This window comes from Filicampus tigris, chromosome 9 (assembly GCF_054856515.1).
Source record: "Filicampus tigris isolate MCC_2025a chromosome 9, RoL_Ftig_1.0, whole genome shotgun sequence".
NCBI lineage: Eukaryota > Metazoa > Chordata > Actinopteri > Syngnathiformes > Syngnathidae > Filicampus > Filicampus tigris.
The window spans coordinates 2,262,674-2,284,469 of NC_141225.1; the positions used below are offsets into that span (position 1 = coordinate 2,262,674).

At 41.5% G+C, this 21,796-nt stretch overlaps 1 protein-coding gene across 22 annotated transcripts in view; it reads right to left on the reverse strand.

Moving 5' to 3' along the window:
- Window positions 1–21,796, reverse strand: part of nfasca (neurofascin homolog (chicken) a) — a 155,230-nt gene that overhangs the window by 36,116 nt on the left and 97,318 nt on the right. For 15 of the 22 annotated variants that reach the window (XR_015088036.1, XR_015088035.1, XR_015088037.1 and 12 more), the window contains 14 exons: window positions 21,633–21,744; window positions 21,389–21,555; window positions 20,845–20,992; window positions 20,091–20,215; window positions 19,313–19,357; window positions 18,848–18,949; window positions 13,912–14,109; window positions 13,665–13,735; window positions 11,146–11,368; window positions 10,657–10,772; window positions 10,342–10,552; window positions 9,276–9,398; window positions 7,845–8,018; window positions 812–838 (listed from right to left, as the gene is read on the reverse strand). Coding sequence is in view for 18 of the 22 variants with exons in the window: in XM_086039725.1 (XP_085895851.1) it covers window positions 812–838; window positions 7,845–8,018; window positions 9,276–9,398; window positions 10,342–10,552; window positions 10,657–10,772; window positions 11,146–11,368; window positions 13,665–13,735; window positions 13,912–14,109; window positions 18,848–18,949; window positions 19,313–19,357; window positions 20,091–20,215; window positions 20,845–20,992; window positions 21,389–21,555; window positions 21,633–21,744 (1,842 nt within the window). In the remaining 4 variants the exon portion in view is untranslated. The remainder of the gene's footprint in view (window positions 1–811; window positions 839–7,844; window positions 8,019–9,275; window positions 9,399–10,341; window positions 10,553–10,656; window positions 10,773–11,145; window positions 11,369–13,664; window positions 13,736–13,911; window positions 14,110–18,847; window positions 18,950–19,312; window positions 19,358–20,090; window positions 20,216–20,844; window positions 20,993–21,388; window positions 21,556–21,632; window positions 21,745–21,796) is intronic. The other 7 variants (XM_086039735.1, XM_086039728.1, XM_086039738.1 and 4 more) reach the window with 3 other exon arrangements.

Sequence of the window (21,796 nt, forward strand, 5' to 3'; positions counted from 1 at the left end):
AATGAAGACTCAAAGTTGTTAACACAGATGAAAAATAACCAATTATTTACCGCAACATCACAAATATTTTGTGAAATATGCAATTTGACTTCTTTTTGTGCCATATATAGTATTCATTCAAGATATGGCCAATATTGCTGTAATGGTCTTATTCGATCCCTGATGGCAAATAACCACAGCTTTATACAAAGCCAAACGAAGGAGCGATCAGAAGGCAGACCCGTTGACAGACATTCAAAAACAAAAAAAAAAAAGCATAAACAGCAGCACAGTCCAAGTCTCGTGTTAATTATTGCATTAACATCGTCACCAGGAGCAATGTAATTGACGGGGGCTTATTTTCAAACAAACATTTCATAAATAATGTCGAATATATATATTCGAGGTTCAGACGTGTTTTTTATTCTTTTCAAATTAAACTTTGTATACTTTATGTACTGTAGGTTTTCATTGTGTTAGCATTTCAGAGAATAAATTGAGCTAGACTTGTATTAGCATACAAGTAATGTCAGTTTGTTATTGGTTACTCAGATTTGCATCACATGGTTATGCCTCCATACATGTTACTTTATTTATTTCTGGACACAGGATATTTGCATGAAAATTAATGCGGCAATAAGTGAGGTTAAATATATGTGGCTGTTTGTTGACATTTTACTTTAACTGCAAGCACCGAACATCTTCTGTTAAAAAAAACAACAAAAAAAACAAATGGACTGCACTGCTGCTATGTCCTGAGATGAACAGATATAAAATGAGACATGGAGGACGGAGGTGGGAACAGGCAGACATGTTCTTAATTCTCTATTACCTAGACCTGTAGCATCAGTAAAGTTTTCTGCCAACACAGAGAACAGAAGAGACAATGAGGAGGGGATGTGTTGGACAGAAGTTGGTGAACGAGCTATCATTTTGCAAACAAATATCCTCACATTCACACAGTCCCCTTATGTACTGTAGCTTGGCTCCCTTTGTTCCAGCCTAGTCCCATTTGTGGGAACTACTAGCGGGGTGGTTCTTAAGATGTGTTCGGATTTGTGAACCTAAGTCTCTGGATTCTTGGATGATAACCTTTCATAGTTTTTGAGTATAATGAACCAGAACATGTAAAAAGCATTTCCCACAAAAGGTTTAAGGTGCTACCTGCTTCTGTTACTCAATATGGAATAAGACTTATTCAAATCAATAATGTCAGATAAAGTACAATGAAATGTTCACATTTTATTATTTTTGGTCTCAGCATGCATCAGTGCAACAGTTTGTCAGTACCAGGTATTACAGTGGACCCCCACATACTCTTGGTTCGGCCCCGCATATTCACCTATTTGCATTCCCCCCCAATATTTTAAAAAATATTCTTTGTTTTGGTAAATTTCTCCCTTCTTTTTTTCTTATTTGGGGGTGGGGTCAAAAATTGTGTAATGGGTTACGGTGATTACCTCATAAGAGGTATAGAGGGGTCTCCCGGCTGAACTTCATACATTTTCTTCTTAAACACCACAAGTGTTAGTGAAGAGAGCATTATTCAACGGTATAGAGGTGAAGTCTGTTATTGACAATGCAATGAGTGGTTTAAAGCCTAAAACAAGCGCTACACCAAGTTGTCCAGTCACTCAGGCAAGCACGGCTACAGGTGTTAGCAAACTAGCAAAAGTGGTTGTTGGTAGCTCTGACGCTGATGACTCTTCCATCTCCCAGGGTGCGCTATCCATGAGCCTCTTGATGTCCAACTGGATATTGTCTGCCTCACGGCAACGGAAACTGGGAAGAACTTTGAGCGCATTGTGAGAACGGAGACAAAGGTGCAGCGACTTGAAGCCCTCAATAAATTGCAACAAGACCGGCTTGAGGACTTTGATAATAGGTCTCGAAGGTCAACCTCCTGATAACTAATGTTGCCGAGGGAAGTGAAAAGGGCAGAGACCCGACTGAGTTTATATCCGAGTTGCGGATGAAAAACTTTGGCCCCGAAGTGCTCTCTAATCCACCGGCGCTTGAGAGAGCATAACACTCTCTGGTCCTTAAACCTGGACCGGAATTGAAGGCCTAGGCCCTTGGTGGTCCATTTTCATCATTTTCAAGTGAGCGCTCCCCTGGATCCGGCAACATGAGCTGAAATTCGGAGACAATGTGCTCCGTGTATACCCAGATATCAGTGCTGCTGCCACTGAAAGGAGGCCAGCTTCTTTTAACAAAGTCAAACAAGCTCTTGACCAAAAATGAGTTGAATTCAGGCTTCTTTTCACTTCCTGACTGCAAGTTTTGCACAGGAAGGAGACCTTCACCTTTGAGACTCCCAAAGCGACGTCTGCAGGCATTCAACAAGGAGCGAGTGATGGCCGCAAATTAAATTGCAGTTTGATACTCCCGGCTGCTTGATGCACCTACATTTTGGTTTACTTTATTTGCTTTCTTTGGAGGAGACTGCCTGCCACAGCGGCCATTTTCTACCTTGTGAGCTGACTGTTACCATCTGGACTGACTGGGTTTCATTGTATGGATTGCCGACATTTTCAGCAGGGACCACAAAGCACTCATTCATTTTAAAAGGAAACCCAATGACTTTTCACCACAAATGCAGCACGTTGATGGCCTTGCAGCATTGTGACATTAGGCTCATTTGCATGCCAGGGAAATAGAATGTATAGGAGACTGCAAAAGATCCTTTGATACAAGTACAGGGAGTGTCCCATCATACTGTATATGTGCAGATATGAAGACAGGATGGTAATTGACATCCCAAACTCAGTGCTTCAGCATAACCATGAGAGACATCACAGCATGGAAAAATGTAAGGAGCAAGAGAATGTTGTGAAAAAAGAACACAAACATTAGAGTGAGTATTTCCTGCTTTCCTCAGTCTGTCCATCAGTGCTTCTGATTGAATCACTATTACAGTTACTGTCGTATGTATAAATGTGTGGGTCCAACGGAGGGCAAGAAGTCGTTCGCTTTCCAGCAAGTTGCTTATTTATTTATATTTCACACTTCCCCGCCACTCCTATTTCCGGCCTTCAAAATAAAAGTATAACAGCAAACCATTACACAACATCTCCCTTTTTTTTCGAAAGACAAAAAAAATAATACACTGGTGCCATAAAAATATGTTTTTTTCTTCCAAGTGTTACTTTCGAAAGAACACAGTATACATTTGCACACCTCAACTCTTGGAAAATATAAGTGTCTTATAACTATTTTGGTTGTAATGCTTTCTTTTTTTTTCTTCTCTCTCTCTCTCTACAAGTCCAGTCTCTGGGGTTTTATCACCTCTCTGCCAAACCTAGTTCTGGTGGGGACTGGTATAAAGGTGTTTTCTGACTGTTTCAGACATTCTGAACTTTCTGGTGACGTTGAAGAGGATACCTCAGGTGTAGATAAAGGATATGGAACTTGACAGTCACCAACGTCCTCTGTCATGGGAACAAGATGTCGTCTGTTTCTCCTAACAGCATCTTTAGGACTTTGTACCAGATATTGCTATTGCGATAGTTGCATGAGCTGACAAAATGGTACCTTTGTATCTGTGATGCACACTGGCTGTCCTGGTTCGAGTTGACGTAGATTCCTCACACTATGTCTCCTGTTGACCACTGCTGTGTCCTTTACTGTCTTTTCCCTCTCCGTCCGTACAACAATAGCATTATCAGGCAAGTCTGGACGGAGTAAAGAAGGGCATTGGGGGACCGGTGTTGGAAGTCGCCGGCCCATAAGCAACTGGGCGGGGCTGTAGCCATTAGCCAGTGGTGTAGCTCTATATAATAGGAGCGCAAGATAGGGGTCACTAGCTTTTTTCAGCATGCGTTTCACAGTTTGAACATGACGCTCTGCCTCCCCATTACTCTGAGCAAATCTTGGGCTACTAGTAATGTGCTTAAATCCATACTTGTTTGAAAAATCTGCAAATTGTTGACCTGCAAATTGGGGCCCATTATCGCTATAGAACAGCTCAGGGGTACCATGTCTAGAAAATATAGACTTTAAATGCACGATCACATCCTCAGATTTAGTAGGCGTTAATTTAGCAATTTCCACATAACGCGAGTAGTAGTCCACTACTAGAAGATAGTTTGAATTGTCAAAAGTGAACAAGTCTGCTGCCACTTTTTGCCACGGTCTCTCTGGAAGCTCGCTGGGCAACAGCGGCTCAACCGGGTTGGCTCGTTCTTTGATGCATGTTGTGCAATTTGTTATCATCTCTTTCAGTTGGCTACTCAGGCCCGGCAACCACACCTCTTCTCTGGCCTGCTGGTTACATCTTGTCATTCCTTAACCTAACAGTCTGATAACCTAACAGACTAACTAATGGTTTATGATCAGTCTCAAGGGAAAAACGTCTCCTTATCAGGAAGTCTCTGAATCTTTCACAAGCCCATGTCAGTGCCAACGCTTCTTTTTCCACTTGCGTGTACCTCTGTTCCGTGTCCGTCAAGGAATGTGATGCGAACGCAACGGGTCTCCACTCATCTCCCTCCTTTTGCAGCAGAACCGCTCCAAGTCCGTACGACGACGCCTCCGCTGACAGTTTCAGCTCCATATTGGGGTTGTAGAGTGTCAAAACCGGAGTCGACGTTAGGTCATCCTTAAGTCAGTCAAACGCCTGTTGTTGCGCTTGGCTCCAAAGCCACTGATTCTTCTTAGACAGGAGGTCCCTCAGTGCTTTGTCCTATTCCACCAGCGCTGGGATGAACTTCCCTAGTTGGTTTACCATCCCTAGGACGCTCAGAAGTTCACTTATGTTCGTTGGTTCTTTCATCTCCTTCACAAATTTGACTTTATCCGGCCGCACACCCTTTGCAGACAGGATGTGTCCCAAAAACGTTACTTCTGCTCGACTCAGTTCACACTTGTCCATGTTTAGTGTGACACCGGTTGCCTGTAGCTTGTGCAGCATTTCATGAAGTCTAGAGTCGTGTTCCTCTTGGTCTCTTCCCCACACAAGAACATCATCCAAATGACAGACCACACCTTGCAGCCCGTCGAGAATCATGGACATTCGCCGCTGGAAATGTTCAGGTGCTGAGGCAATACCAAAAGGTAACCTGTTGAAGTGAAAACGTCCAAACGATGTTATGAGCGTTGTGTATTTCGCTGAGTCTGGGGACAACGGGATTTGCCATAATCCTCGATTTGCGTCCAATTTGCTGAAGACTTGTGCGCCTGCGAGTGATCCGAGAGTGTGCTCCACAGAAGGAAGGATGTATTTCTCTCTGCAGACTACTTCGTTCAGACGAGTGACGTCGACGCAAATACGCAGAGCCATTTTTTGACAGCACCAGGACCATACCCGAACACCACACCGTTAGCTCTCCCACCTTTGAAATTACTCCCATTTTTTCCATTTTCTCTAACTCCTCTTTCACTTTGCCTAGTAAGGGAATGGGAACGCTTCTGGGCGTTGCTAATGAAAATGGCTTTGCATCAGGTCTAAGCATGTTGGTGTATGGCTGCTCCAACATGCCTAGACCTTGACACAGTTTGAGGTACGACTCAGCCAACAATTCCTTGTCGATGCTATCTGCTCTAGAACAAGGTTGAGTTTCACGCTTGCCGGTCTACTTAACAAAACTACTTGTAGACCCTTTATTACATACACGGTTCCTTGAATCACCTGCTTACCCACACACATTGATGCTATGTACAGTATTTGCCTATTACTGAGAGTGCTGTGTCACCCGGGCCAATCAAAGGCCTGTCCGTCTCTGTAAGTACGGCGTCACAATCAGCAATGATGTGATACGTTTGTACTGAAATAGCTGAGACATCTGCTTCTGTGGAACAACAACAAGGGACATGCTTCGTCTGATTTTCCTGTACCAGTATCCACCATGTGTATAAATTTAGCTGATCTGCACACTTTGCTGTAGTGTCCTTTTTTTTTACGTGTGGCATGTCAGATCCTTTGCTGGGCACTGGGATTTTCCATGTAATGGGGACTTTCCACACCTAAAACATTGCTGGACTGTTGCAGTTTTTCTCTTCGTGGGCATATTTTTGTTCTTTCTTTGGTGTGTACTGTTTTTGTTTCTTGTATTTTGTTGTGGTCACTGCATCTATGGCAGCTTTTGCATCTTCTCTGAGGTCTGTCTGCTGTGTCTTAATCACTTCTGACTGCCTTGTCAAATTAACAGCTTTCTCTAAGGTCAAATCCTTGTCTAGCTGTATTCGCTAAGATAGGGTAAAAACCGTTGCAATTCCATCGGCCCACGGGTGGGTTTTCGTGTCGTCTATATACAGAATAATTTCGAAGCATTCCCAGGCATGTTGTATATGGTTAGAAAACTGAGTTTCCGCAGATTCGAATGATACCAAACATTATAAGATATAATCATATCTGCAGGCTCAGCGAGCATTTAAGTAAAAACAATCGCTAATACACCAAAATTATGGAACTCACCATTTCAGCCTCAAATGTCTGACACAATTTCATAATCCATCAGAAATGTTCATGTTACATCGACAAGGGTCCAGTAAAAGTATTCCAGTAATATAGTTAGTCCACAACAAGCCTGACATCCATGAAGCCAGGTTATTAGCTGCTCCAACCGTTACATGTTGCTATCAGGTAAGCATATTTTGTACATATTTTCTATCATAGATTGAGTTAGCTTTGACGATTTAGCCACACGAGATTTCAAAACATAGGCTGGACCTTATGTTTGATTGATTGCTTACCGGTACTCGATCCAATAAACAGATGTTTCCCGTGTCAGGAGTTCAACAACAGCCAATGAACAAATTATGTGCGTAAATAGTACCACCCCTGCATATGGACGATTCGTCAGTGGTGTTTGCAGTCACAACCAAACTTGCTAAGATGGTGATTAACGCATTCAACGGCCAATGAAATCCTTTAAAAAAAAACAAACATGGAAACTCTTATGAACAAAAACAAACACCTTGCGTAACACATACTTTCAAAGCCGCCGGCAGCGACATCAGGGCAGTGCGTCAGAGCGCACGTCATATCGCGTCACCTTCTTTGATTTTTTTGTGTTTTTTTTTAATCTGGATGTAGGATATGATAGAGCCAAGTCTTACTTTTCATTAGAACTCATGATTGTTGAAGCATTCCACAATAGCAGCCTTTTCCCCTACGTATGTGAACATGGTTGCAATTGGATCACACAAATGGCACACTTTTGGTTCGCCTGGACATGCCCTTAGTAAAACTTTTTGAAGAAAAAAAAATAGGCGGACATAAAATCTGCCTCTTTTCTGTCTTCAAACTTCCATAATTCAGTGCCAGTAGCACTTAAAAAGATTCTGATAGTTGAGGAGAAAAATTCAAAGTGTTATCTTCAAAAAGAGACTCCAAAAGGTTCAAGTACAGCTTCAAATTTACTTTGGATGCACCTTTTTAGGCGTTCAGGTAAAAATGCCAGGTGGAATTGCAACGGGTTACTTCCCCTCCACTCCTATTTCCGACCTTCAAAGTGAAAGTCATGTCATGTCATCTTCCAAACCGCTTATCCTATATAGGGTCGCGGGGAGTTGCTGGAGCCTATCCCAGCCGTCAATGGGCGAAGGCAGACTACACCCCGAACTGGTCGCCAGCCAGTCGCAGGGCACATCAAAGTGAAAGTATGACAGCAAACCATTACACAACAGTTACGAGTTTTGGGCTCGACCTGATTCTCCACACGCTTTACCAATTCATTTAAAAAGAAAGGAACTCATAACACACTTGTCACAGGAAGTGAAAAACCGATGCACTGGTGCACTTTCAGCTGTTTACAATAACTTAGTGACTTTGTCTTGAGTGTGTACAGTAGAGATAAGACCAATAGTTGTGTCTTTGGTTTTGTTATTAGCTAACTAGGACAAGACCACAGAGAAACACTAACCTTCGTTGGCAAAGAAGGGGGATTCCTCAACAAAGATCTCCCCTGCTCCCACCTGGGTGAGCGCTGACAGGTAGAAATTGTAGCGGGTTGATCGATCAGGAAGACGGAGTGTGAACTCAGTTACATTTGGAAGGAAAGTCTCAAGACGAGGTCGACCATCTCTCGATCCATTGGCTGAACACACAAACACATACACACACGTGCGTGAGTGAAAGGCAAGGCAAGGCTAGGCAAGTTTATTTGTGTAGCACATTTCATGCACAAGACAACTCAAAGTGCTTTACATAAAACAACTTTGAGTTTGAGTACACTAAGATGGTGATATTTGGTTGGCATGCTAAGCAATCAAATGTACAATTACAAATAAATGGAACGATCAGTGAAGTAGTGGAAAGAATTAAATTTCTTGAGTAATAATTGACAATCAAATTCGATGGAAACATCATGTGAAACATATTGACATGAAAGTGTCACACAGTATTTCTATCATGTATAAATTCAAGTATTTTTGGGATTACAAATCACTGCATGTATTATATTGTTCCCTGGTCTTACCTTATCTTAGTTACCGTGCAGAAATATGGGAAAGTACTTACAAAAGTTCAGTTACTTCAATAATCAATCTTCAGAAAAAAGCAATAAGAATCATTTATGAATCTGGTTATCTTGACCATACTAATATAGTGTTCTTGAAATCAAAAGTAATTAAATTCAACAATCTGGTAGATTACCATTCAGCCCAAATAATGTTCAAGGTACAACAGAATTCCTTGCCTAAAATTATTCAAAAACATTTTCATACACAACATAGTCTCTTCAGGAGCTTCAGGAGCAACGATCATAAATTTACTCTTCCAAAATTCCAAACAATTATAAAAGGTTTTCGTGTTTCCATTATTATGAAATTATGGAATAAATTACATTCACACTTAAAACAATGTTTAAGTTTGAATCAGTTTAGGAAGAAATACAAAGAAATTATCTTTTTGAATTATGAGAAAAAATAATTGTGCAGATGCTAATGACGTAGAATTTCTGTGTTTTGTTGTTTTTGTTTTACAGGAAATTACAGTAAGCAAACTGTATTGTTGTAATACGGGGTGGGATTAAATAAATTCTTTCCACCCCCTTTTGAACATGTTAATTCACCACTGACTGTAAAACGTGATTTTGGTTTTGTTTTGCTATTGAACATGATGCTATGTTTTTTTTATTTTATTTTAATTATTTTTTTTCTTGGTGATGCCTTGTGTTGTCTACATCTACTTGTTCAAATTCATTCATTCATTCATTTACTTTTCTTTAATTAACAGAGGTGTACCAACAATTTTGTCCATGTTTTCATTCTGAATGTCATTTTAAATGTGCAATTAACAAAAACAAACTGTTTACTGACAAATAAAATTTGAATACAAAAGTAAAATGCTGAACCTGTTTGGTATTTAAGCTGGTATCCAATCAGAAGGCCATTTGGTTCCAGAGGTTTGTCCCATTCCAGGTGAATGGAATCAAAACCTCTTCGCTTGATCCTGAAAAAACTGGGAGCATCAGGCACTACACATTCACAAACACACACAGAAAGAAAAGGATGTTGAATAGGTTATGAAACTCCAGTAGTTACCATCACAACTGAAATAAAGATGCCACATTTACAGTATATCTTCGCTGTCTGGTGAAAAACTCATGTACGACTTTGGAATTTTTAAAAACATTCCCATTTAATGCAATGTCTGTAACGCGGAAACTCCATTCACGTAAAAATAAGAAAAATGCCAAAAAAGGACGTAAGTGTTTTTCACAGGACAGCGACAATATGCTAACAGTATGTCAGCAGTGAAATGCATTCAATATGTAAATGTTAAAGACAGTGATTGAAGGGTCACCAGTTCAAATCTTCGCCCTGACTGTCCACTGATGCAGTGTCCTTGAGCAAGGCACTGAACCCTAATTTGCTCCCAGCGGGCCTGGCAGCGCATTGGATGGCAGCAGCTGCCCTTTGGCGTATGAATATGAATAGGTGAATGTGAGGCTTTACCAAGCAGAGTAGGTGGAGTAGATCACAGGTGTCAAACTCAAAACCATTCTTACAGTAACTTGAACAACTTGTTATACTGTACATCAATTTGCTGTGTGTATGTAATACTATGATGAGGTGATGAAATGGTTTCTGGTTTCAGTCTTAATGACTCTCTGAGTGAAACCATACCAACAATGTGTCCCACAAAAAAAAAAAAGTGTGACACCCCTAAAGCGTTTTAAGAACACCCCATATTCCATTTTAACCCTTTTTATAAATGTTTTTCTTTACTGGATTCCAAACAACAACCTAATGTGTTAAATATGTACCGGTATATGTGGAGACAATAAATTTACACATTTGCAAGAAAAAAAATCCTAATCTAATGCTTTGAGTTGCACTACTCCATGTGGTAAGAAGACATTTTAAATACAGTACATATACATTATACTGTATAAATTAAAAACTTAAATTCATTACCTCCTTCCTTTGTGCTGAATTCAACAGTGTTGCTAGGTGGACCTTCATAACGATTGTTGGCTACAACCATAAACATCGTGTACCGTGAAAAGGGCACAAGGTTACTGAGGATGGCTGACGGCTCGGCCATGGTGGTGTAGTAACCTTTGGTCTTGTTCTCCTTACTAAACACCAGACCAGGGACAAGACTGGCCTCACGCCAGTAGTAGAGCTAGAAGGGACACGTTGCAGAGAAAGGGAGATTTAAAGGTTTGGGAGTGCCAGGAGAACGAAATAATCAATAGTCTGCGCTTATTGAATTGGTGCCAGCCTCACTCTGTACTCCTTGAATTCTCCCCGGACTGAATCCTGGTTCACAGGCTTCCAGTGGATGTTTCCTTTGGTACTGTCCACCTTTGAAATGCGCAACTCGGTAGGAGCACTTGTGGGTTCTGAAGACATAAAAAGGTGACACAGAGAGTGAAGGCCCTAAAAATGTATATGTATATGTTTTTAATTCACAATAGATGAGCATACTATAAAGTGATGCATTATTATTATCATTATTATTATTATTATTGTTGTTATGTATCTTCTGGTTATAGCCTTGTAGTTCATTTATTCCTGGCTTGAATATATCTAATGTAATATTTAAACACCAAAAGTACTGACATATATATACATGAAATCATGACAAATGGAAGAAGAATACACATCTACAGTAGTATTAAATAAAAAATAAGGTCTACAGAAAGGCTAAAATCTACCCAAACTGATTGTGGCAAATGATTAGTCGGTGTTGGGAGTAAGTGTGCATCAACTTACTGTCTTCTCCTGAGTATCCAATTAGCACATTAGACTCTGGTCCTGCTCCAAGCTCATTTCTGGCCTGGATTTTGATCTCATAGGGTACATAGGTTTCTGTGTTGTGGACAACATGTTTGGTCCCTGGTGTGGTCACATTGTTCCACTCCCCATCAGAATCTTTTCTTCTCCACCACACACTGTAGTGCAAATTGGGGCCGTTTTTCTCCAGATCAAGCAGAGGCTGAAGAAATAAGTATGAACGGAAAGTAAATGCTTATTTGTAAATAATTTCAATTTGGGTTACGAACGAGTTCTGTTCCTACGCTGGCGATATAACCCAAATGTCCGCATTAATTGGAATTAACGTTTTAATACCCACTAAATCTCTAAATAAATATCGGCGTGTATGTGTCTATATGTATATATACAGTATATACACACACACATACATATATATATATATATATATATATATATATAGAGAGAGAGAGAGAGAGATAAAATATGCAACGTAATTTTCACTTTACACGCAGGTGCAGCACGATCAGACACGCCGCCAAACAAAGAAAATATATCAAACAGAAACAACTGACAAACACACACAGCGTGGTGGTTGGTGAAATAAAAAGAATATGGGGCACATGTCATTGCATCTGTCGGAACGCAAGGTACAAAACACTCTTTCATGTTTTATTTTTTCCTTACTTGACCGCGTGTCAGGAGTGTGGCATCTGCGTGTGACATGGTATAGGTTAAGTCTGTTCTCGACGCCAGCTGGCTGACACCGACCGACTCGGACCACGTGGGTCGATAAAAATATGCAGGACGGAAACTCGGGGACAGAGGGATAATGCCCAGCTCTACTCTTTAAGGATGTCATTAATTTATTAACACTGATTTCACTGAATTCTACATTAACTCATTAAGGCCGGGAGCGCACAACCGCATTTCTACCACTAAAGCCGGGAGCGCTCTTGTGTCTTTCTGCCTTTAAAGCCGGGAGAGCATATACGTCATTTTCTTTTCGTTTTATCCAATTCTCGGTCTTTTAGCCAATGAAACGCATCAGAATATACACATTCCGGAGGATGTCCGGAATTTTTCGGGCAGTAATGGCGGATGCAGATGATCGCGAGAGCTCTGAAATAAGTCACGGCAGTGAAAAAGACGACGCCCTTGTGGACTTTGAAACAGTCAAACGTGATATATGATATATGGACGGCTTTGTAACAGTATAGAGACAGGTGTCAAAAGGCCAGATCTGGCTCGCGACATCATTTTATGTGGCCCGCGAAGGCAAATCATGTGTGTTGACTTAACAGGTTTCTTTCAAATTGTCTTCACTTTTAGCACTACATAAAAGATAAAAGATAAAAGATATTGAAAACATTTCTTACCAATCCCTCCTTTAAAATATCTTGAAAAATAGTTTGTTCAAAAAAGCTGAACAAACTATTTACTGGCTTCTGATTTCAAAACTAGTTATCCATCAATTTGTTTTGTATATGTGATAATATAAGGCAATCATACATTTCTATGGGTTCACAGTTGTAACGGCCCTCTGAGGGACACCATAACTATGATGTGGCCCGTGACAAAAATTAGTTTGACACCCCTGGTAAAGAGGATGGTAATTATTATGTTTTTTACTTTTTATTTAAAAATAGTTATTCTCTTCCACTGACATTTTATTTATACATTTTTGATTGAAACAGTAAATAATAAGCTCAGGCCTGTGTGAAAGCCACATGTCCAAGCTCTCAAATTATTTTGGAATGATGTTTCTATCTGCTACAGGGCTGAGATATTAATTATTTTGGTGTTGAATTTTCAGGGTGATTCCAAAGTCAGCCTTAGGCTTTAGAGAGATGTTTAGCCAGGTGCTTTAGGCCTTTAATGGGTAAAAAAAAGGCTTGGTGCCCAAGCAGAGTGACCACATGTGGACAAACAATCGGAGTGGAAGGCGGTCTCCAAGTGCCCACTTCGCAGCAGGGATCTTTGATTGTGCTCACCAACTTGCCACAACACCGGGACCGGGAAAAAAAAGGTTGTATAATGGTGAGTGCATTGACTTGTTTAGTGCTATTGAACTGTCAAACAAGAATGCATTTAGCATTAGTTTAAGTAATAACACAGCCACCAGACTGACTAGCGATTAAATTTGTGTATTTCATTTTCAGCAAAATTGTAGTTTTTTAATTTTGAAAATGTGGTTACTATACGATATGTGATCATGAAAGTAGTTTAATTACTTAAACACTATTTAGTATTGAAAACCGCAATGTTATGACCACACCACAGAAAAACATAGCTAAACTAGTAACACTGGTACTTGGAATGTCGCTACTGCCCAACACTGTTAATACGATACTATTCAAAACAACAAAAAATATTTTGGGGACATAGTAACAGCATAGGGGATGTGATTATGTGATTTAGTATATAGCAGGCATGCGCACGGTAACACATGTGAATCGCACAACTAATTCAAAACCCTCACACGATATGCTATTAATGCCTACTTTCACATAACTTACCTCCCAAGTGATCTCCATGTTGTCTTTCTCTGAGCCCCAGCCTCGGAGGCCTCTAGGTATGACATCAGGAGCTTTATGTGAAACATAACACAATCTCTTAACCATCAAAAAATAACAGATAATATTTATAACAGGTAGAGGTGATTTGTGATCTTTCACCACCTGTTGGGCTCTTGGTAAATATACAGTAATGTTATTTTCAGGACCAATTTTTCACAGGCTTATTACCAAGCAGAATGCTACTCACCAGCGCTACTGGTTTGGTACTTTGGTGAGGGGTGGCTCGCTGCACTCTGGCCCACGGCATTAATGGCGATAACTCTGAATTGGTAGTTGACAAAGGGAGCGAGTTGCAGAATGACGGAGTTGAGGTCCCCAGGATAGGTGGCCAGGTCCTGCCATCTACCGGGCTCCCAACGGTCTTCCTCAAACTGGACCATAAATTCTGCAAAAGTAAGCAAAACAAAATCAGAAAGACTGAATACAATGTATAGATTTCATCTCCGCTCTGGACCTAAGTTACTCTACCAGTGAAGATTCTTCATTTCAGCTACCAAGTGTGAAACTGTGAGGGCCAGAGTGACTGTTTTGATTTTGATTTGCTGGTTTATTTGCTAACTTGCTGGATTAAGCAGAAACGACGCAAGACATTTCTATCTAACGTGGTGGTGGCTGAACACCAAATTATATTGGTAAATACAAATAAATACAATACAATACAATTTTATTTATATAGCGCATTTTACAACAGCTACAGCTGTAACAAAGCACTTTGCATAGAACAACAAAATAGCCATAATGAAACAAGTGAAATCAATCATTTAACACAAAACACTATATACCGGAAAAACAGCCAAAATTTGTCAGTCTCAGATCAGATCAAAAGCCAACGAATAGAAATGTGTCTTCAAACGGGGTTTAAAAATGGACAGAGGGGGGGCTTGCCTAACATCCAATGGAAGGTCATTCCACATGGAAGGACCAGCAGCCGAAAAAGCTCGATCCCCTCTGAGGCTCCACTTGGTCCTCGGCACCTCGAGCAGTGCCTGGTCCGTAGACCTGAGACTGCGGGAAGGTGCTCCAAAATAAAGTGCATTACAGTAATCTAGCCAAGATGTAACAAAGGCGTGGATGACTGTCAAGTTGTACAAAACAAATTCAGAAAAAGAAGCTGCAACTAAAAGGTTGCACATTTTGAAGCCTTCTTGTAAGCCTGTTGTTTTTAGCTAATTTTACAAAATTGTAGAAAGAAAAAAAGAGAGAGAGAGAGTCCACAGAAGTGTGGACAAACCAAATGCAGAGAGTCAAGCAGCAGATTGTGATGATGATGGTACATTTATTGTAACAAATGAGGTGGGCAGCTGTGGCTGGCAGAAAATGGTCCATGATGGTACAAAGATGTCCATGTGTTGAATTCAGGCTAGCGGTGAGCAGGATGTAAGGCTGACATACAGTCAGCTAAAATATTGAGCAGGTTGAAGCCAAAGGCATGGATAAGTCAGGATAAAAGCTGAGCAACCAAATGGGAAGAGTCCCAGAGCTACTTAACACCAGACAGATTTAATCAGACAGGTGTAACCAGGTTGATCAAGTGCAACTCCTGGTGTCTCCAACAGCCATACCTGGACGACACTCACGCGCAGACACGGGAGACGGGGCTCAAGGCTCTCAGACGGCAGACTTGACACTGCGAGTCTCCAAGAGTTTTCATAGAGACCGCTAGATCCCCAAACCATGACAGAATTTCACCAAAATTCAAAAAGAGATTTTTTTCAGACTACGTTGATTGTATTGTTGACACACCTCAGCAACATTGCATGGACATCAGGGACAATACCTCTAGACTGGCAGACCGGGGTGGTAATTCCTCTTTTTACGAAGGGGGACTGGAAGGTGTGTTCCACCTACAGAGGGATCACAGTCATCAGCCTCCCTGGTAAGGTCTATTCAGGAGTGCAGAGGAGGGTCCATTGGTAAGTCGAATCTCAGATTCAGGAGGAATAGTGTAGTTTCCATCCCGGCCGTGAAGCACTGCATAATCTCTATGCCCTTCACAGGGTCCTCGAGGGTGCATGTGAGTTCGCCCAACCAGTGTACATGTGTTTTGTGGACCTTGAGAAGGTGTTCGACCATGTCCCTCGGGTAGTGCTGTGTGTGGCTTCGGGAGTATGTGGTACTTAACCGCCTGATACGGGCTGTTCGGTCCCTATACCACCGATGTCAGAGTTTGGTTCTCACTGCCGGCAGTATGTCGGAATTGTTTTCAGTGAGGGTTGGACTCCGCCAAGGTTGCCCTTTGCCACTGATTCCATTCATAAACTTTATGGACATAATTTGTAGGCGCAGCCCCTGAGGCATTGATGGGGTCCGGTTTGGTGGCCTCAGTATTCATCTCTGCTTTTTGCAGATGATGTGGTACTTTTGGCTTCTCCAAGCCATGATCTCCATGTCTCACTGGAGCAGTTTGCAGCTGAGTGTGAAGCAGCTGAGATGCAAATCAGCACCTCCAAATCTGAGACCATCGTTCTCAGTCGGAAAAGGGTTGAGTGCCCTCTCCGGGTCGGTGAAGAGATCCTACCCCAAGTGGAGGAGTTTAAGTATCTTGGGGTCTTGTTCATGAGTGAGGGCAGGATGGAACGGGAGATCGCAGGCAGATCAGTGCAGCGTCTGCTGTCATGCTGTATTGGTCTGCTGTGGTGAAGGAGGAGTTGAGCTGAAAGGCAAAGCTCTCAATTTGTCTGTCGATCTACCTTCCTACCCCCACCTATGGTCACGAGCTGTGGGTCATGACTGAAAAAAATGAGATCCCAGATAAAAGCGGACAAAATGGGTTTCCTCCGCAGGGTATCCGGGTTCTCCCTTAGAGATAGGGTGAGAAGCTTGGTCATCCGCGAGGGACTCAGAGTCAAGCCGATGCTCATTCACGTCGAGAGGAGCCAGAAGGGGTGGCTCGGGCATCTGGTCAGGATGCCTCCCTGGTGAGGTGTTCTGGGCATGTCCCACCAGCAGGAGGCCCCAGGAACGACTCAGGACACCCTGGAGAGACTATGTCTCCTGGCTGGGCTGAGAACGCCTTGGGATCTGTCCGGAAGAGCTGGAAGAAGTGACTGGGGAGAGGACAGTTTTCACAAGCCATGCCACTCCTAGATATGTTACTTAGTTGTACTTAAATGTTCACGATCACATTTTTTTACTGGTCCCAAACCAGTATCGCTAGCTAAACTGTGAAGTTAACTTGCCTGTCTGTGGGTTTTGTAATAATGACGAATGACGTTAGAAATTGTCGTTGTTGTGTCTTCATTCCGTGAGGGCAAACCATGCGTTTTTCCATCCTATTTTTGTCAACGTCATGGACACAATAATCCATTAATTCAAATTAATAACCCTCTTAGTTCCAGTTCGGGGTGTAGTCTGCCTTCGCCCATTGACGGCTGGGATAGGCTCCAGCAACTCCACGCGACCCTATATAGGATATGCGGTTTGGAAGATGACATGACAACCCTCTTAGTTGCTTGGTGTTTACGTCACCACTTCACACTAACAAGTGATGCTGACTGGGTTGCCAGGTTGGCGTGAATGAACAAAAGCACTCTTTTTTTCGTTCTTTCTTGCTTTCCTTCTTAAAAAGGCAAAGTGTGTTAAAATACAGATTTAAAATTATAAACAAGATGACTTGTCGAGTCATGCAGTTTAAGTCTAAGTCAAATCGAGTCACTGAGATACTAAGTCCCAAGTCGAGTCATTCCCATGTTTTTGGCAAGCAAGTCGCAAGTCCTAGAAATAGCAACTCGAGTCTGACTCGAGTCAAGTCATATGACTCGAGTCTCCCATCTCTTGAAGAGAGTCTAATTTTTTTTTTCTAGGTTCTATGTTTATATAGCGATAGAACATAATATTCTGTGGGCTTTAAAAAATACACCGACCAAACCCCACCCGATCATTGCGTGCTGCCGCAAACAGCATGGTCCGAGGGATCTGCAGGAATAATGAGCACATGCTCCCAGTGGGTGCCGATGTGAGAAGCACGTGCCTGATACTTCAGAGCGAGAGTGTGCAGGTCAGAACGTTGAGCGTTTTGCTCCGTCACACTATTGGTCGAGAAATAAATACTGGGATCACGTAGGACATGTCACACTACGCAAAAAATAAATCGGATGTCCTTGATCTGGCCATCCGCAATGAGCCATCCAAACCCGGTAGACTGTCAGGTTCCAGTTATTCTGCCTGCTTCCATTTCCTCCAGGAGCTCTTGAAGACCCTTCCATCCATCGATTATCGATTATCCTCACAAGGGTCGCAGGGCGTGCTGGAGCCTAGCCCAGCTGTCTTCGGGCAGTAGGCGGGGGACACCCCGAATTGGTTGCAAGCCAATCGCAGGGCACACAGAGACAAACAAACATCCGCACTCACAATCACACCTAGGGGCAATTTAGTGTGTCCAATCAACTGACCATGCATGTTTTTGGAATGTGGGAGGAAACCGGAGTACCCGGAGAAAACCCACGCAGGCACGGGGAGAACATGCAAACTCCACACAGAGAGGCCGCAGCCGGGATCGAACCCACGACCTCTGAACTGTGAGGCGGACGTGCTAACCAGTCGATCACCGTGCCGCCCAAAGACAGACCCATATTGCAGAATTTGTTAGCAGTTTATCCCTGCTAGGATTTAGGTCCGGATTCAGCAGAAGGAAGGTGCAGGAGCATTACCTCACTTGTCACCATGTTTAACATTGCCTGTTACCAGCGACACGTTTTTTAATTTTTTTTAGGTACATACTTGTGTGATTTTCTTCTACCTTCTGTTAGTTACATTGTTTTTGTTCAGTAGTACTCGTGCCTTCTTTCCACTGTGGCTAAGTTAACCTATTTTTGTTGGTGAGATACCTCAGACTAATTATTTTTCGCAATGACTTTTTGTGGTTGTTATTTTCTGTTTTCAGTATTTAATTTTGTGCTTCTAGTTTTATAAATTTTACTTGATTGGCCATTGTCTATGGTGTCTGATCTGTGATCCATATCTCTGCTGTTTACCGACCACACAACAAATACATTTCCTGGTTAAATTAGAATTGATATTTAAACAGTCCTCTTCATAATGCGGTTCACTTTTTTTTTATTTCACCTGAATGCCAAATATCCCTAACTTTTTGTGAGTAGCGTGTGTTTTTTGTCTATAGACACCTGTCACGGGGCTTCTGTGGTCATTTCCAGGGATCCAGGTGAGGCGAACGCTTCGGGCTGCTGGGTCTGACAGCTCTAGATCCATAGGAGGGTCTGGGCGGTCTGCAAGGAAGCAAGATCTTAAAGCATATTACACAGGTACTGTCCAGTATGTTTAAAATTCTAAGCTGATTTGAAAAAAAGTCAGTGCATATCCAAACAACAATCAAAATCTCTATTCTACCATTGAAGTGATACACATTGTGTGACTGAATGACTAACTGATTTAAACAAGTTGAACAGGGGACATGCTTGTGTACAGTAAATTAAGTACGGAATGCAGTCACTTAAAAATCCGTGAATTGTAAGTAGTCATAATCATTACAATATAAAAGAGGCACATGTGGATAGTGAAATAGATAACATAAGGCAAAGCAGTAATGAAACACAAGAAAGGGAAGAGAATCCACCTAAGTTATATGTTACCTGGAGGCAAGGCACTAGAAACTGAGGGGTTGAGGGAGGCTTCTTCTGTAAGGCGGGGTCAAGGACCAGGAAATGGGTATAGTGGTTAGAGTTTGCAAATGACTCTGCTAATCAGAATGTATGAAAGCACAATTGTTATTAACAGAAGTGATTTAGTGCACAATAAATGTAAATAGGCATTAGTTTAAGACACAGTTACATTTGACACATTTGAATTGATGATTTCAAATTAATGCCAGGAATGTGACAAACGATTTCATTCTTGCACCCAAACAATCATTAAACAACCACCCATTGAAGCTGTGTAACAGAGGAGTTTTGTTTTGTTTTTTCCCAAAATAGCAAATCTCCTGAAAATATTGCATATTATCAATGGAACAAAAATACAACCATCACTGCAAATGTATCAAATGTTTCAAAGCAGGTCTAAGACACACACTGTTCAACTTTACTACAATACAATAACAAAGAACACAAAATATTTTGCTGAATCAGATACAATGCATGCAGTTAAGAGAAAGTTTAGGTACGTACAATGAAATTAGTGTGTTACAATACCAGCATCATGCTTGATATGCATGCAACATACAACAACAAAGGCTTGTGTGTGAGAGTACTTGTGCGTGCCTATCTGTCATCTGTCTGTCTTCCATCTATTCTGCTTTGTGGAGTTTGTTTACACTTTTTATTGGAGTCCCCCCTACCCCCACAGTGTTGCATCTAAAAGTGAAGCTAAATGCAGTCTTTCAACACAGTTGTGTACGGTATGTGAGTGTACCTAACACAGTGAGACGGGCCGAGGCTGAGTCCTGGTCAATCTCTGTTTTAACAGTACACGTGTAAGTTCCTTCATCTCCCTCGTTGATGTTAGGGATGGTCAGTGATTCCTCATCTTTCCTCAGCCTGGTAGATGATGAATGACAAAGGATAAGTCATTCTATAGCATACCGTCTTTACTTAAAGTTTACTATTAATCACAATAGCCACAAATGCATAAAACATGGTCTGAAAATAATTTTAAAAAACACATTGCAGAAAAAGAAATACATAAAATATGAAGCTAGAGTGAGACAGAAAAATGTAAAATTAAGAATTACCATATTATATTACCATTACCATATTTTCTAAAACTGTGGCTATATTAAACTGTTTTTTTAATTAACGACTTGGTGCATCGTCCACGCTTCACCACAAATAAATGGGGGTCATTTGTAAAAACACAGTTTAATTAATGATTAATTAAATAAATGTCATGATACTGTTGCTTTTTATCAAAGGTGGGCAACTTAATGGAGGGGCCCAATTTTTCATCAGTACTAATGGGGGGGCCACATCGGACCCTAACCACATGCCTGACAAAAATGCCAATTTAAATATGCATGAAATATATGCATCTGTGCAAAATACAAATTAAATTTGGTACGGTAATTAATATAACTCAACTGCTACTCATTCGGATATGCACTTAGTTAGGTTCAGGTGGAAATTCTGAGTTGCATGAGGGCCACCCAAAAATGCAAAAATTCTCTTACCTCCATCCAAGATAGATCGGCTTGTCATCCTTTGTCCAAGTCACAGTGACAGGCAGGCTGGGATCAAACTTCACTTTACAGTCAAAACGAGCTGTGGAGCCCCTGATGGCTGACTGGTGTTCGGGGGCACGAACTATACGGCTCGGCTCTAAGGAAGAGTGAGTTTGAAGAGGGAAACTTACATACACCTATGTGATTCTATAACACTGATTTTATGATAGAGCTCTTTAATAAAATTCATTTGATAAGCACTGAAATGGAAACAACATACAGTATCTATTTGCTATATGTGTACATCTGGTATATGTGTGATCTGAATGTCAATGCAGGAAAAAAAAGAGGGACTTAATGACCTTTTCAAAAACAGCAGAGAAAGGCTATGTGTTTTACACAGCAGCGTTGGCTATTTGGCACATAGAAAGAGTTCACACGTGTTTCGATGCGGCAAAAAGATACACAGGTAAAACCTCAGTGTCAGAATGAGAGGGATGAGTTATAACAGTGTGATGTTGTGTCTGACTCCCGCACGGATGTCGTGTCTGACCTTTGACTTCCAGGCGGACCTGGTTCTCGGCCATGCCCAGAATGCTGCTGGCCACGCAGGTATAGGTGCCCTCGTCTTCTGATCTGGCACGTTTGATCTCCAGGGTGCCGTTTGCGTAAACCCGGTACTGTCCACCATCCAGGCCGCTGCCCTGTCCGTTCTTAAACCTGGGAAGGAAAAAATAGTTACAAAAACTGTATTCGGTTCAGAAACATTAATGAGACTTTTTTTTACACATGCTTACCAGCGTAACTCTGGAAAAGGGGAACCGAAGAAGGGACAGTCCAGAAAGGTGCGATTGTTCTCAATGACTTTTATCAGTTGATTTTTCGGGCCAAGCATCCTTGGGCGCATATCTAGTCACATTAAAAAGAAAAAAATCAGAGATCAAAGATCAATAAAGTGAAG